A 14,952-nucleotide genomic window follows, 5' to 3' on the forward strand; every position below is an offset into this window, starting at 1 on the left:
ACGAGGTTTAGCAGGAAATATTTAAAAATCTCAAAAATGACCTTCAACATAAGCGCCACAGTGCCTGGCATGAATATTAAGTCAGACTTCAAAATAGTCCACAACAGTCCCCATTAGAGGAAATGCCCCATTTTGCCCTTTTAAAGTGCATAACAATAATAGTAATTATTGTGCATTACTTCTCCTACGCAAGCTTCACAGTTGAGTTTTACTGTAAAAAGGTTTGGCTGAAAGCAAGTTGAGTGCCACTCTGACCCTGATGCTAGTCTGAAATGTACTTGATGATTCAAGACTTCATGTAGTTCACTGAATAATTAAACCATTATAATTATGAAGCGGTCAAGTGCATTAGTTAGTTACCAAATCCATGTTGGAAAGCGCTTTGTTACATGCTGCAGCTGTCGTGAAATGTGCCATATAAATAAAGTTGTATCATATATGCCAGAGCTTTATACAGCAATATACTGATAAAGTCACGTGTCAGTATACTAGCAACCATCTCGTGTCTCAGGAGGAAATGATACTCGCCTCCTGGAAAGCTGTTGTGCAAGGTGATGCTTCTAATGAGTCACGTATGAGAGGAAATCACATCCTCCTCTTCTCACAACTGCCTTGGTCGTGTGACTGTGACATGTCCCATTATGTCAAAGTGGATGTGTGAAGCCTCCGACGGCAGATGGCTGTAGTTCATCATGCAGGTGTTTCATTTTCCTGCGCACTGAACTTCCAAAGGACAGACAGCTCTTGACCTAACAGGGAATAAAAAAGCTAAAAGCAGTCGTCCAAAATGAAAAAAATATGGAGAATTCTGGAGAAACTTTGACAAGGTGTTCAATCTAAACCTAGTTCATTTGTTGACTAAGAGGAGTGTCCAATGGCTCGTGCTCACAGCCTGTAAAGATGATTTGATTGGATCTCGAATAATTGTTACATGTTGTCTAGATTCTGAACAATGAATCATCTTTATTTTCTTTTGTTTGTCATTCTTGCTCATGGAGCATTTCAACTCACGTCCCGCGTTTCTGTTGCACATCACCCTGACAACCAGCTCCTTCTGACATATTTTGATGCACTGTACATTTCCTACTTTGTTCACAGATTATAGTGGGAGTGATCCTGCTCTATTACCTCTTGGGAATCAGTGCCTTGATAGGAGCGACTGTCATAGCTGTGCTAGCGCCTGTTCAGTATTTTGTTGCCACAAAGCTGTCACAAACACAGAAGAGCACTCTGGTGAGTACCATTGGCAGACTTCTATTTAAGTCGTCGTGCCATCGGGACGGGCAAGTCAGAAAGGTCGATTGGGCTGTAAAATCGCTGACCTATACATGATGTGGATCAACAGTTGCATTTTGTGCACGTGTCTGCGATTTACAGTAGTTGAGCTGTTTATATTTCATTCATTCACTGAGAGGAGGTAGAGCCTTGAATGAGTTTGAATTCGCTCTCTCAGGTCATTACACCCACTGCCCAACTGCTGTCAGAACTTGAACTTGACAAATAGCGTTTGTCAACATTGGTTTGCTCACTTTCGTCCAGGTAATAAAGTGACATCTTACAAAGTAGTGAAGTGCATGTAATGATGTCAGTTAAGCATATACTAAACTAATGAAAAAAAAAAAAAGCTTTGAGAGAAATTATGAATTTGAGAATGCAGTTTTACATTTACCGGTGAGCTTATTTTGACCTCTGAACTTTTGAATTTACACACTTCATAATTGTTCAAGATTTCACTTCCTTTTTGCACAACTTGCTGTTCAGGAACAAATAGCTGAATGGCAAAATGTTTCTATAAGCGTCCTACTCATCATATTGTTCACATTTTGGCGTGATGAGATAAAGACTCAATGCTTCAAAGACAGAAGTGGCCTCTGAACTTTACAGAGAATGGAAATGGCAAAGAAGGAAAATAGATGTGAATGAATGTCCTATGACTTGTATCAAATTGTGTTAGGTTTAAAAATGAAAAACCCATTTTTCATCTTCTTGTCAGAGAACACCAAGTTGTACAAAAAATACAGAAACAATGATAAATTGGACATGCATATTCAAAACCTTTGAGAAGGTCAAATTAAGGTTACGTGCAAAGTTTAAAGAGCAGGGGGACACCAACTCTGTCCTTGGGGACACCTACCCTGAATGTTTTACATGTTTTTTCCCCCCAACACACCTGATTCAAATGATCAGGATCATTATCATGCTTCATGGAGGCAAACATAAAATTTTTGGTTCAGTATAGAAATTCCGCCTGGAAGTGGAATATCCATAAAGTTTTATGAGTAGTTTATGGTCATTGGGATAAAAAATAAAATCATCTCTCCCCTGACTTTTCAGGAATATTCCAGCGAGCGCCTCAAGAAAACCAATGAATTGCTACGTGGTATCAAATTACTTAAGCTGTACGCCTGGGAACGCATCTTCTGTGACAGTGTGGAGGAGACCAGGAGCAAGGAATTGACCAGCTTGCAGGCCTTTGCGCTTTACACTTCTATATCCAGTAAGATATAATAATAATAATAATAATAATAATAATGAATCAGAACTGTCCTCTTTAAAACAGATCAAAAAGTAAAGATAGAAAAACTTGACTTTTGAATTGAATTTGATTTCATTCCAAGTCCATGATAACAAAACATTCCCCATTTTGGTCTTCGTCAAATCTTCAACAAACGCTCCATTTCTGTGATACAATTCCTGATCAATATTAATTTTATAGCTGAAGATGAAACAGTGGGAGTGATAAAATTTGAGAGTATGGCAACAATACATCCAAAAACCATCCATCCAAAGCAACTCAGATCGTGATATTTCTTGAATGCATATTTGAACACGATGCCCTACTGTTGGATGTATCTTGCTTGACAAAAAAATAATTAGTTTTCGAATGTACATTCCACACTGTACAGTGCCACATATACAGAAAGAAAAAAAAAAAATTCTCTTCATGACCAACTGTCTATTTTTCTTTCAGTCTTCATGAATGCAGCTATTCCAATTGCAGCTGTGCTGACGGTGAGTGGGAAATATTGTGTTGGCTTCTTATTGTGCGAGTGTATAAGCAATGATATTTAAGTCCACCTGGCTCCATACTCAGCCCATGTAACGCAAAGAGTCCACTGACATTTGACAGTGACCGACTCAAAGGCTTGGTGCCAAAAACACTTAGCACGTAGTTATGCCTATATATTAATAGAAGACCTTCATAGTTGTAGACTCTTGACAAGTTAAATGAAGTCAGACAGGAAATAAGGGGATGACCTTAAAGGATGATAAATGTAGCTGGCCATTTATTAAGACCCCTGTAAACTGAAACTACATTAAATGTCTTGGAAACGTGTCATATTGCAGAGCAGAATGTTGTGAACAACACTGCAAAATAGGAATTGATTAAAAAAGAAAAAAGCCACGTATATGAAATGAGGCTTCACAGTGTTCACAGTACTTTTCCACTGTGGCAACATCTTGCTCGATCTACAGTGACCATGCCAGCGTGAAGCTTGTTGTCACCTCTGACATTTTTCCCATTGGCTCTTCCACCTTCTCTCCTCTGCCAGTGCAATTAAGCAATGTCTGCCATCTAGAAGTGAATAGTGATATTACAACTTAAATTATACAATCAAAACCGGCTATTTGCGGGGGTTAGGGACCATGCTGGCCTGTAAATGACATAAATCCACGTATAGTTGACCCCTGTTTGAATGTATTGGGAAAAGAAAAATACTTTTTTTTTTTGTAACAACCACCCAAAAAATCTATAATAAATATTTTTAGCATCTAATTTACATTTTACATGAAAAACAGAGGTTTGGGGCTTGCTAAGAAAAAAAAAAAAAAAACGCGAAAAAATGTAACCTAATTAAAAACTACTGTATATTGAAAAATTTATGAATGTTTCTGAGTGGCAAGTATTTGGGGGTCCACTGCAGGAGCGGAACCGTGTTTATAACCCTACCTCCAACAAAGAAGTAAAATAAAATAAACATTTTAAAAGTGCCCACTTCCCAGAGTTGTGATTGTCCTAGCCAGCGTTACATAATTCGCCAATGGAGGTCGGCTTGCAGTTCCTTATGAATGTACATTGCACGTTTCAACCTGCCACCAGAGACAAGAAAATCTTTTCTCTCGTCCACGGATGAGCCTCTCGCACCCCGAAAGGAAATGAGAGGAGTCGTTTCGGCGAATCAAGTGAGCTGTGTTCGCGCTCACAACGGAGCAAAACAGCCTTTTTAAAATCCGCCACACTCTGACTGCTTGTCTGCGAAAATATTAACACAAGCTCTAACCTATCTCCATGCAGCGTTAGACCTCACCTTGCTCAACACTATACCAAATAGAGTCCATTTTGTTCATCCTAAATCTCCACAGGCCACAAGCATTTAGCGATTGCTTTGTGAATAGAAGGCAACTGTAGAATTTTTTTCTTCGTCATTGTTTGCCCTCTCATTCTGCAGACGTTTGTTGTTCATGTGCACATCTCGGAGGACGCCGACCTGTCGCCAGCAGTGGCTTTCGCCTCGCTCTCCCTCTTTCACATCCTGGTCACGCCTCTCTTCCTGCTCTCCAGTGTCGTGCGCTCCACCGTCAAAGCTCTTGTCAGGTGAGGAACTGAGAAATACAGCCAAGATACATCGGTAGGTTTTGTAGGGAGAAAACAGACTCGATGACACCCTTAAAGCAGCAACACAGATTGCAAAAAACAAAGCATTTATTGTGAAGAATGTCACATGTCAGACTGTCAGTCACTAAAGTGGACAAATTTTCACAATGAGCTCATGAGTTCATTGAGTATCTACAAAATTGTGTTTAAATTAATATTTTATATTTGTTAACTTATAAGCCCATTGTAGTCATTAAAATGTTTTATTATTACAGAGAGCATCCTTTAATTATTCATAAACAATTTATTACTATCTGACAATAACAAATAAACTGGCTGCTAATAAAACATAATTGCGTTATTTGGAACTTTATTCCCCAAAGAGACCATTATGTGATTAAGCAAAGGTTGCCCAGGCAATGAGGGCATGTACAGTATGAATAATATCCACACTAAATCCCTTAAATATAGTAAATATTCCATCAAGCAACATGATGTCATGAGAATTTAGTTGTGCACAATAAAATGAAGCAAATGTAACTCAACTCAATTTGGCAAGTCCTATGGCGACGTGCGTTGCTGCAAACACAATATAGGACTTACTTTTTATGTAATTTGGTTAAAATGGCAACATGAATTGTTGAAGGGATTTGAGAAATAGCAGCTTCTTAACATTCATATATTTAAAAAAAAAACTTTTAAGGACACCCCAAAAAATACATGTATAAGTATCACGCTTCACCAAACTGAAATGAGAATAGATTATGAAAGGAAAGTTGTCTTTTCAGGGAGGAATGTGTTGAGATTAAATGTTATATCAATAGATTACATATATTTCAATGTATTTTATTTTCTAAAGTAGTGCAACCTAAAACACATTTCCACATAAATTTAAATAAAACATTCTGAAATTAGCCATTGTGCATCTCTATACGCTTTTAAGCAGCAAATATAGGTAAACATTTATATATTAACTCATTCTTTACCAGCCCAGGTAAACTGAATGCACTTTTTGGCTACTATACCCGTCAATGGCAGTGATTCACTAGGGTTGTCAAGGTTAACGCATTAACTTTGGACATTAATTTAAATTATGTAAAGTGTTAAAAAAAAAAAAAAGTCAGTTAACTGAGTTTTATTTCCTTCGTGTGGCAGTTGACCTCTGCTCACTTTGCAGCCAAATTTAGAGAGTCACCGGAGCGAGGACAAAGAAAGAAAAAAGTTTTCGGTAGTTTAACTCTAAAAAGTCATCGGATGGCTCGTTAATTAAGAAAATTATGCGATTTAGTTGTTTAAAATTGTAAACGCTTGACAGCACTAAAATAAGGGAAAAAAACTGTCACATTAAACTATTCATGCTGCTGATGGTGGTCTTGTTGCATCAGAGCATTTAGTGGTTTTGAAATGTATTCTAAAGTGTAGCTTTGTGATTACATCCAAAAATTTTATTTTATTCTTCCATGATTACATTTTTACTCTCGTAATAATTCAACTTTATTCTTGATTCACGTCCATAAACTTTCATATGAGCCCTCCATTGTTCAATAAAATGGTCAATTTCCTCCATGAGCACAGGCTCGTGGGTGTCATTTAAATAAATTCATTTATTCATTTAAGTAAACTGAAATCAAATTTTTGCAACCTGCAATTAAAATGCAGAAATAACTTCCCATGAGATGTATCATAGAATGTGCAAATAAAAAAAGAATACTGCCACATAGTCTTTTACTCTCTCGTTCACGTTTCATCCAAAGCGACTCAACATTTGCTTGCTCTCTTTATGACCGGCAGTGTTCAAAAGCTCAGCGAGTTTTTCTCAAGTGATGAGATTGGAGATGAGCTGGAGCCCAGAACAACGATGACTTCGGGCTCCAACAACCATAACCAAAATAGGTACCAGGCTTTGGTAAGTGCATGGTACTCATGATGGAAAAATTATGAATTTAACATGTATGCAACTTGTGATGAGTGCAATGTTGTAGAATTGTTGTTGGGTTTTTTGTTGTTGTTGTTGTTTGTTTTTTTTGGTTTTATCATTGTCTGCAATGCACTTTTTTCCACTCAGCATTTTTTCCCATATTGTCATATTACTTCCCCTTACACATACCCTGTGGCATTATGTGGGGGAAAAAACATAAATCATGCACTGCAGACATAATAATACCACACAATTACAAATGACCAAATGGTTATTTACTCTCTTTTCGAATGTATTGTGTCATAAAATATATTATAAATAAAAAATTTTTCGTTCCGTTCCCCCCCCCCCCCCCCCATAGTTCTGCTGTAACTGCGCAATAAGCAAGGGAAGCATGGGTCGTTTTTCTCAACTTTGGGGACTTAGTCAGGCTGAGGCAATTCATATTTATGATGAAAACCTCAGCAAAAAGATTAACATGTCAGGGCCCCTTTACATTGTAATATCACCAATCACCACTAGATGGCAGACGTTCCTTACGCTTGGATTTATACTGCCCTAGAGCAGTACATGAGTAGGCTTAATATTTTTGGGGATATGTGGAATGATGTAGAGGACAAACACAGCACCTGAATAATATAAACATTTTGAGTGAGTTGATTTTTGTGAAAAAAAAAAAAATACTAAATGAATTTTTCCAATTAATTCCCGCAGCCCTTGAAAGTGGTGAACAGGAAGCGTCCCCCAAGAGACGACTGGAATAACTGCAGATCCCACGGGGAGGGGGAGGGGGACGTACCCTACCCGGTTGTGGACCAAGATGTTTGTATCAAGGTGAGATAGAATGAAATGGAAGGCGTCTGCCGTCTCTGGGGATTGTATCGATTGGCCTGCTCTTTTAATTCTCCATATGTCCATGGATTACAATGGATTGCGACAGAGCGCCATTCAATTATGGACCGTATGTCTTGTTGCAGAGTTCCGCTTGACTGCTAATCATTATTCTTGATGTCCAGTCTACTTTATTTAGAGAGTTTTTTTTCCTTAACAACTGTTCCCTTAAATAAAGATAAAAAATAAAGATAAAGATGTCCTTTAATAATCCCACAATGGGGAAAATGGAAACAATCGAGCTTTTACTGTAATTTAGAATATCCAGAATATTTTGACTTTTTAACTATTTTGACTAATTTTATCCACCATATCTTGAACAAAATCAAAGAAAACTGCAGATTTGCTCCAACTTTCATTACTTTTAAATGTTTTATTTTAGTAGATCAAATACAAGCTCACTCAGCACTGTAAATTTTATCCTCCTGTGTTATCTAACCATTCTAAGTTTATTCATATCTTTAATTCTGCAATATTTGCTTTTATGTTTGTTTGAATTAGTAAATTTAATGCCTGTTGTTTCATCTTGATGCCTTGTGCGCCTTGTATAAAGCGCTTGCAATTGCCTTGTGTCTGAAAAGTGCGACACGAAAGAAAAAAAAGTTGTCATTATTGTGTGTTTGCTGCTATCTTCAGATATGCAGCGGTTATTTCACGTGGACGGACGGACCACCGACACTGGCCAATGTGGACATCATGGTTCCCTTTGGTATGCATCCAAAACTTTGACTGTTCATGAACTTCCTGTCTTGTAATTGCCTGTCTTCACTGTTGTCGATTTTAGGCAAGCTGACCATGATTGTGGGCCAAGTAGGTTGTGGCAAGTCCTCCCTGTTGCTGGCGGCGCTGGGCGAGATGCAGCGAGTATCAGGAATGGTCACCTGGAACAGGTTTGGCCGTCATGTCTTACAGTGGGGACATACTTTTATTTGGATTGATTGACGTTTCAAGTGAAATTGTCAGCTTTTATTGTCAGAGTTGCAGTGATATGTATTGACATAGTTTGTAGCCTTTGACGTATTACGTGATTACAAACGGCATACTACGCAGATGAGACATATCACTTAGTTTCAATGAGAAAGCAACAGTAGACATGCAATATTTCAATCAAAGAGGTGATTCATTTCAGGCCGTAGGTGAGAGATTAACATTCGTCTCGTCAATAATCAAGTTCCTCCTTCAGTGACGTACTGTTTCATAGATGACGTTCATGTTTTGCAGTATTGTGATTGCATATTTAGTGGAACCTCAAAATATTTTTCCCTTTGAAAAGCGTCTGTTGGCATTATGGTGGGCGAGAGTGGTCTGCTGGCCGTTCTGGAAAATGTACATTCCCAAATTCCCGGTGGCCCCTGGTCTTGAGTTTGCGTGTTCTCCTTGTGCTAGTTTTCTCCGCTTACATTGACTTCCAAATAAGACTCTAAATTGTCCATAAGTGTAAATGTGATTGTGAATGCTTATTTATTTATTTATTTATCTTTTACTTGTGATTGGCTGAGATTGGCAGAGAATGTCGCCAACCTCTCACCCAAAACATCGGGGATAATCTTCATCTTCCCCTGCCAGACTGTAATGGGGACATGGCGTAGAGCAGGGGTGTCAAGATCCAGTCCTGGAGGGCCGCTTTCCTGCATGCTTTCAATCTCTCCCGGCTGCAACCCACCTGATTCAAATGATCAGCTCATCAGCAAGCTCTGAAGAAGCCTGATAAGTATCCTGCTCATTTGAATCAGGTGGGTTGCACCTGGGAGAGATGGAAAACATGCAGGACACCGGCCCTCGAGGACTGGAGTTTGACACCCCTGGCGTAGAGAAAATTGTTATTACTGTGAAACATTATTAGAAATGATTCTCCTCACCAATTAAATGTAGTATTTTATAGAAAACAGTCATGAGAAGGAAATCATCTAACGGGACTTACTTCTTTACGTTATGTGTGGTCGACCTCCAGAGAATAAAAAGTAAACAATTAAGATACTAGCGGACAGTATGCTAATATGTCATCACCTCCCCGGGGTAGTCTATTTGTCAACAAAGTGTCCCCTACTTGATCAACATAACGTCCCGAGCAAAGCCCCCCTCAATCCCACCAACCCTATCAGTTCAGTATGTCCTTTCCTGCCGGTTGCCAAACTCATCAATCATGTACAGCTATTTATAGTTGTGAGTTATTCCGACAAGTCATTTAGAGCGGCCGGTCGGCCATTTTTTCTACTCTAGTTTTTGATTTCTTTTTTGGGTTTGCGTATCTGATTTCACCGAGATCAAAATATACACATTACGAATACTTGACAAACCAAAGCCCTTGCATGACATACGTTGCATCTGAGCTGACACTCTTCACCGAGCACTCCCATCAAGACCTCACCCACCCCGTTCATTCGCATGTGTCTCACCCCAAATTAGGCAAAGTGAGCCTAGCGTGTCCAGGCTATCTCATTCATTAAAGTGGGTGACTACCTCAGCAGTCAAGAGTCTCTTAAAGGATAGTAAGAGAAAGGCTGTGACCTTGAATGGTAGCGGCTGCAGTAATTAACTGCAAGACAGCAATAGTTCAGCCTGCTGTATACATTCAACAGTTTGACATCGATGACCTTGAGTCTTTTAGGGCATTGTCCACTTACATAGATATGCACAGACTCTCGCACGCACACACACACACCCACACGCACGCACACGCACAGCTTTTTCTATGTTGTCAGTGTTTCTTCCATATGCAAATTTTGTTTTAAGTCCATGTCAAGGCATGTCCATTGCTGGCTTACTACGATTTTGCTCCCGGGTTTATGTACCCCAAGGGTATACGAAGAAGCAAAACTGTAAATGTGTGGCATTTCATGCCTGATTTAACAGTGGTACATATACTGATTTCATTTGTGTGTAAAAACATGCACATGAAGATTGGTTCATTCATTCGCATTCATTCATGTTGTGTAAACTTCCAGGCGCGCTGATTTCCATCTACGTTTTGCAATAGTTGATACACCAGTGTGTACAAACTGTTCCATCGAAATTCCTAATTCTTGCTCAAAATACACATAAAACTTTGAGAGCTCACTGAAAAAATAGTCTACATTAGCGTGCTTCCTGATGCTGTAGCAGAAATAGTTGTGAATGCCTGAGACAAGGTAGAAAAAGCTAATTTATCGCCACTTCATCCAAATGTCAAGATGAACATAATCAAATACGAATTTGGGCATAAGCGTCCTTCAAGCACTCACGAAATCAATGAGGTATTTGAAATACTGATTACATAAGTATGACTATTTTCGGTCATTTTCAATCAAAACGTAAAAATTGACCTCCTTCATCAATAAATGTTTGTTTTTTGTATCTGTTTATGAGAGAGAGAGACCTTAAAATCTATTTTGCATTTCATTTCTTAAATTTAGCGCACTTGACATTTCACCCGCGAGCTCTGTACGAAATGTATGCTAGGAGCTCCAACACATTCATCTTGGGATTAAAAATAGAATTAATGTGGATAAAAACACACATTGATTAGCGAGACTTTCAATGCATTTAGTGGCCCTGGGTCCCTCCGAGCTACCCTTGTGTTAGCATGGGCTTCCGTCAATCGGGCGATACGGCTCACTTCTGTATTTGTCCATGTGACGTGCCGCCGTCTGGCGGGGAACAATAACCGAACCACATAGAAAATCGCAAGGGCGAAAAAAGGCATACGAGGAATGTTGGTCCATCAAAACATGCAAAAGAGTTCATGTGGCCTCATGTGTTCTCTGTTGCTCTTTGCAGTAACACTCGAATAATTGTGGCTCTTTGCCTCTGAGTATTTACTTGCTTGTGTGTGCGTGTGTGTTTTAAACGTCACTGGTTCTTAAATTGTCCAGCGACATTTAACTTCCTTAAAGGTGTTGTGGCTGCCATTTCACAGCTGCCATAATTCAGCATACAGTATCCTGCAGCGCTCAGCTGTGATCAGTCATCTTCTCTGGGCAAGTGGTAATTTGTGCATCCTAAAAATATATGCACGCTTCAACTGAGCCCGTGCAAAGCCTTAAACAACCCACCAAGTATTTCTAATGGACTCTTAATGTGTTTGTGCACAATATCGTACTGACGTTCTACTCGATTCTGTTCTCTATGACTACATTTCCTCTGATTTTATTTGCAGTCTGCCCAATCTGGAGTCAGAAGGGGATGAAAGGTGAGTGTTGGGAGTGAACAACAACTCAAGCCCGAAACATTAATATTTCCCAAACTTTTTTTCCCCTAAATTACACTTGGTCTATATGACCCCCACTACTGGCAAGACACAGCAGCGTTTGATAGCAGGCGGCTGCCAAAGTGGCCCCTGACGGACCGTGACAGCCTTTGTTGCATGAGTCTATATTTAGACGAACAATTTTGCATGAGCACCCATCTTCTGACACACGAATTGTCATCGTTTCCCCACTTTAAGATCATCAAACAAAATACCACTAGTAAACATAAAATGCAGCTTTTAAAATGAATTTATAATTAATTAATGATATTATTTTCAGACACTTATCATTTTAATGTCTAACAATAATTGGGATTTTTTTTTCATATCCACCACTTTCTTTTTGTTTCCTAAATCTCGGACAGTGTTCACATTTATAAATGCTAAATTCTACAACATTCTTAGAAAATCACAATGTCCTGTCGCTGGTGCTCTCTCTCTTTCTCTCTCTCTCTCTCTCTCTCTTGCAAAGTGAACAATTTTACATCATTTAATTATACAGAATAATCCAAGGTGGATTACTTTATAATAGCCTTGGTGTATATATAATAATAATAATAATAATAATAATAATAATAATAATAATAATAATAATAATAATATAACCTTGATGTATTTTTATATGGATTTTTGAAATGCGTGCGTATCTCGTTTAGTCATTTTGTAGGCAAGCAATTGTTGGCCCATAGAGATGAAAACATGTGTAAAGAAGTGTATTTTGATTATCAATACATTTCTCATGCACGGTATGACGTGAAGATTCTTGCATATCAGTGTTTTGACTAATGTATGTGTTTTATTTATTCTCTGCAGTCCCACAGATAGAGACACAGCTGGTGATGGCGATATCAGGTGAGCTCTTGAAACAGTCATTTCCAAGGCGGTCTCCGTGGAGACCCATCATCATTATCAGCCCGGTCAAACAGCAATTTTCGTGGTTATCTCAAAATTAACGATAACAGATTTCCTCTCACCGCACTCAACTTGACAAACACATCTCATTCCTTAATGATCTCTGGTTGACCATTTAATGGACTTGGATTCTGTTCATGCATCATCACCTTTTAGAGCGAAGCAGTCCTTACAGATGAAAATGTTCCTAAGCTTTACCATGTCTTGTGTTGCATTTGACACCTTTGGTAGGAAGAGATGTGCAGTGTCCTACGCTTCCCAGAAACCTTGGCTGTTGAATGCAACCGTCGTAGAAAACATCACATTTGAGATGCCAATGATCAAAACCAGGTAAACTGAGAAAACTGACTTTAAATGCTGGCGTGATTGTGAAAAGTACCACTAAGCACCCAATTATTAAAAAACAGCAACATTTTTAATGGCTCTCCTTTACAAGCATAATGTGCACTTAACTTTTAAGCCAACCAACTAGGAGTACAAAGGCAAGAGCTAAAAGACACAAAAGGTTAAATAATTATGCACCAACGTGCTCTAATAGACATGTCTTCTTTTGTTAAAAATAAATGAAGGCTTCATTTCTAACAGACTAAACCATAAGAACTGACTATAAAAGTAAAAGCTCAATTAATAAAACATGCAGCAAGGAAAATGCACATCTGTATGTTCTTGCAGTCGTGCAGCAAATGCTAACTTGAACTGATGGACTGACGCAGAGCACTCACACTTTTCCGCCTCAACCACATTGTTCAGGCAAATGAGGAAAGAAAAAGTGAAATATGTTACTGTGAGGGAAAAAAATGAAATGATGAAAGCGCATTACACATTCCCAGTGTTACATAAAAGGAATAATTTCAATGTGAAGATTTAGGTTAACACAATAATTGTAATCTCATCCTACTGACTGCGACACAGCTATGACGAGGAGGGTGGATCACACGCGGACACAAACGATCAGGTTGATATGGCCTCCAAGTGTCTACCTTGCAGCATAGAGCTGTGATCTCCAGGGCCAATTTGACATCATCCGCCCATGAAAGTCTGCTTGCCGTTCACTGCGAACCTACTTTGCAGGCACTGACTTCCCACGAGCAATTCATTTATTTTTTTCTACCGTCATGTCGGATTATCAGTGCGCCCCTCAGTGGTGCATTCAAAGGAAACAAGATTTTGACTGGTGGCAAGTCAAGTTGGCTGTGTTCGCGACCATTACGGCGGAAACTGCCCTTTTTTAAATGCGCCGTCTTGGACGCATCTGCATAAATACCACCACTCGGCCTAACTGTTCATCCAGATGATTTAGAGGTTTTTTGTTCATTTTTGGTAACATTACTGGCATATTGTAATTTCATTAGGCGCAGAAATTAATGAATGAAATGAACACGAAGAAAATAAAATTGGCAAATTTGTCACTGTTCCTTAAAGCCGATCCTCTCATGACAAATACAGTATAAACATTACCTCTCAACGAGTATCCTGACTCTATTGGCTGCTGTGAAGCTGTTTTGACTGAGCTTTTTTGTTCCACGTCTTATTTGGCTCTGTGAGCATTTCCAACGCCAAATATACGAAATACATTGAGATTTCAATGTCACAATTTTACTCCAAATGATGACGATTTCTTGGTGCAATAGTCGTAGAAGTGTTAAGTGAAACACGCTAATAAGCCAACACAAACACAGAGTTGTGCACCGCATTGTTAAGTGGATGATTTGATTGAAAAAGTCGACGGTAATAGTACACAAGGCCATTAGGAGATTATAAAAGTGCTCGTTGTTGATACAGTGCTGTGTTAATCCTCACAAGCAGAAGCTTTATCGCTCTTAAAATAAAATGGCCTGTTTGATAGGCCACATGTTTTAATCTCTGATAATGACTTTCCTGCTTGGATTTAATGGCCCATTTTTACAAGCTGATTCTGATGGACTCCCATGCTTGGTTCCTGTAGTGATTTGTGAAGACGTGGATTTGCTCCAGTTTACATTTGATCACCAAACATCTGTTATCTTTTATGCTGGTCAAAGTCATTTTATTTTCTGTCAACATCCATGTAGAGTACAGCTTTAGTAAATATTTAGGTTTACTTAAGCAATCATCATAATCTAAGTAATCAAAGTTCTGAAATTGTGGGTCCACTATTGATGCATCACCATATTGGACAGCAGAGGAAATAGCCTGGCTACAGTTTCATTTTGGGTCACGTTGTAGGTATGGTACCTTATTTTGATTCTTTTCATTATTTTATTCGTGTTCCTGTCCGTTAGATACAAAGCTGTCATCGAGGCCTGCTCTCTTCAGCCTGACATCGACATCCTTCCACAGGGCGACCAGACAGAAATCGGGGAGAGGGTGAGTAACACGCAGTGCAATTCATTTGGATTGCTCGATGGAGCTTTTTATTGCCTCAGCTGG

The 14,952-nt window shown here is 38.9% G+C and overlaps 1 protein-coding gene across 3 annotated transcripts in view; it reads left to right on the plus strand.

Moving 5' to 3' along the window:
- abcc8 (ATP binding cassette subfamily C member 8) overlaps positions 1–14,952 on the plus strand; it is a 40,876-nt gene that overhangs the window by 15,161 nt on the left and 10,763 nt on the right. For all 3 annotated transcript variants that reach the window (XR_015844137.1, XM_088299272.1, XM_088299273.1), the window contains exons 10-21: positions 1,099–1,233; positions 2,335–2,497; positions 2,972–3,012; positions 4,452–4,597; positions 6,389–6,503; positions 7,230–7,349; positions 8,043–8,115; positions 8,191–8,296; positions 11,542–11,574; positions 12,445–12,483; positions 12,775–12,873; positions 14,805–14,889. Coding sequence is in view for 2 of the 3 variants with exons in the window: in XM_088299272.1 (XP_088155398.1) it covers positions 1,099–1,233; positions 2,335–2,497; positions 2,972–3,012; positions 4,452–4,597; positions 6,389–6,503; positions 7,230–7,349; positions 8,043–8,115; positions 8,191–8,296; positions 11,542–11,574; positions 12,445–12,483; positions 12,775–12,873; positions 14,805–14,889 (1,155 nt within the window). In the remaining variant the exon portion in view is untranslated. The remainder of the gene's footprint in view (positions 1–1,098; positions 1,234–2,334; positions 2,498–2,971; positions 3,013–4,451; positions 4,598–6,388; positions 6,504–7,229; positions 7,350–8,042; positions 8,116–8,190; positions 8,297–11,541; positions 11,575–12,444; positions 12,484–12,774; positions 12,874–14,804; positions 14,890–14,952) is intronic.

The sequence above is a fragment of the Idiotropiscis lumnitzeri genome, chromosome 6 (genome assembly GCF_059441095.1).
Source record: "Idiotropiscis lumnitzeri isolate Australia: NSW breed Sydney's pygmy pipehorse chromosome 6, RoL_Ilum_1.0, whole genome shotgun sequence".
In the NCBI taxonomy this organism is placed as follows: domain Eukaryota; kingdom Metazoa; phylum Chordata; class Actinopteri; order Syngnathiformes; family Syngnathidae; genus Idiotropiscis; species Idiotropiscis lumnitzeri.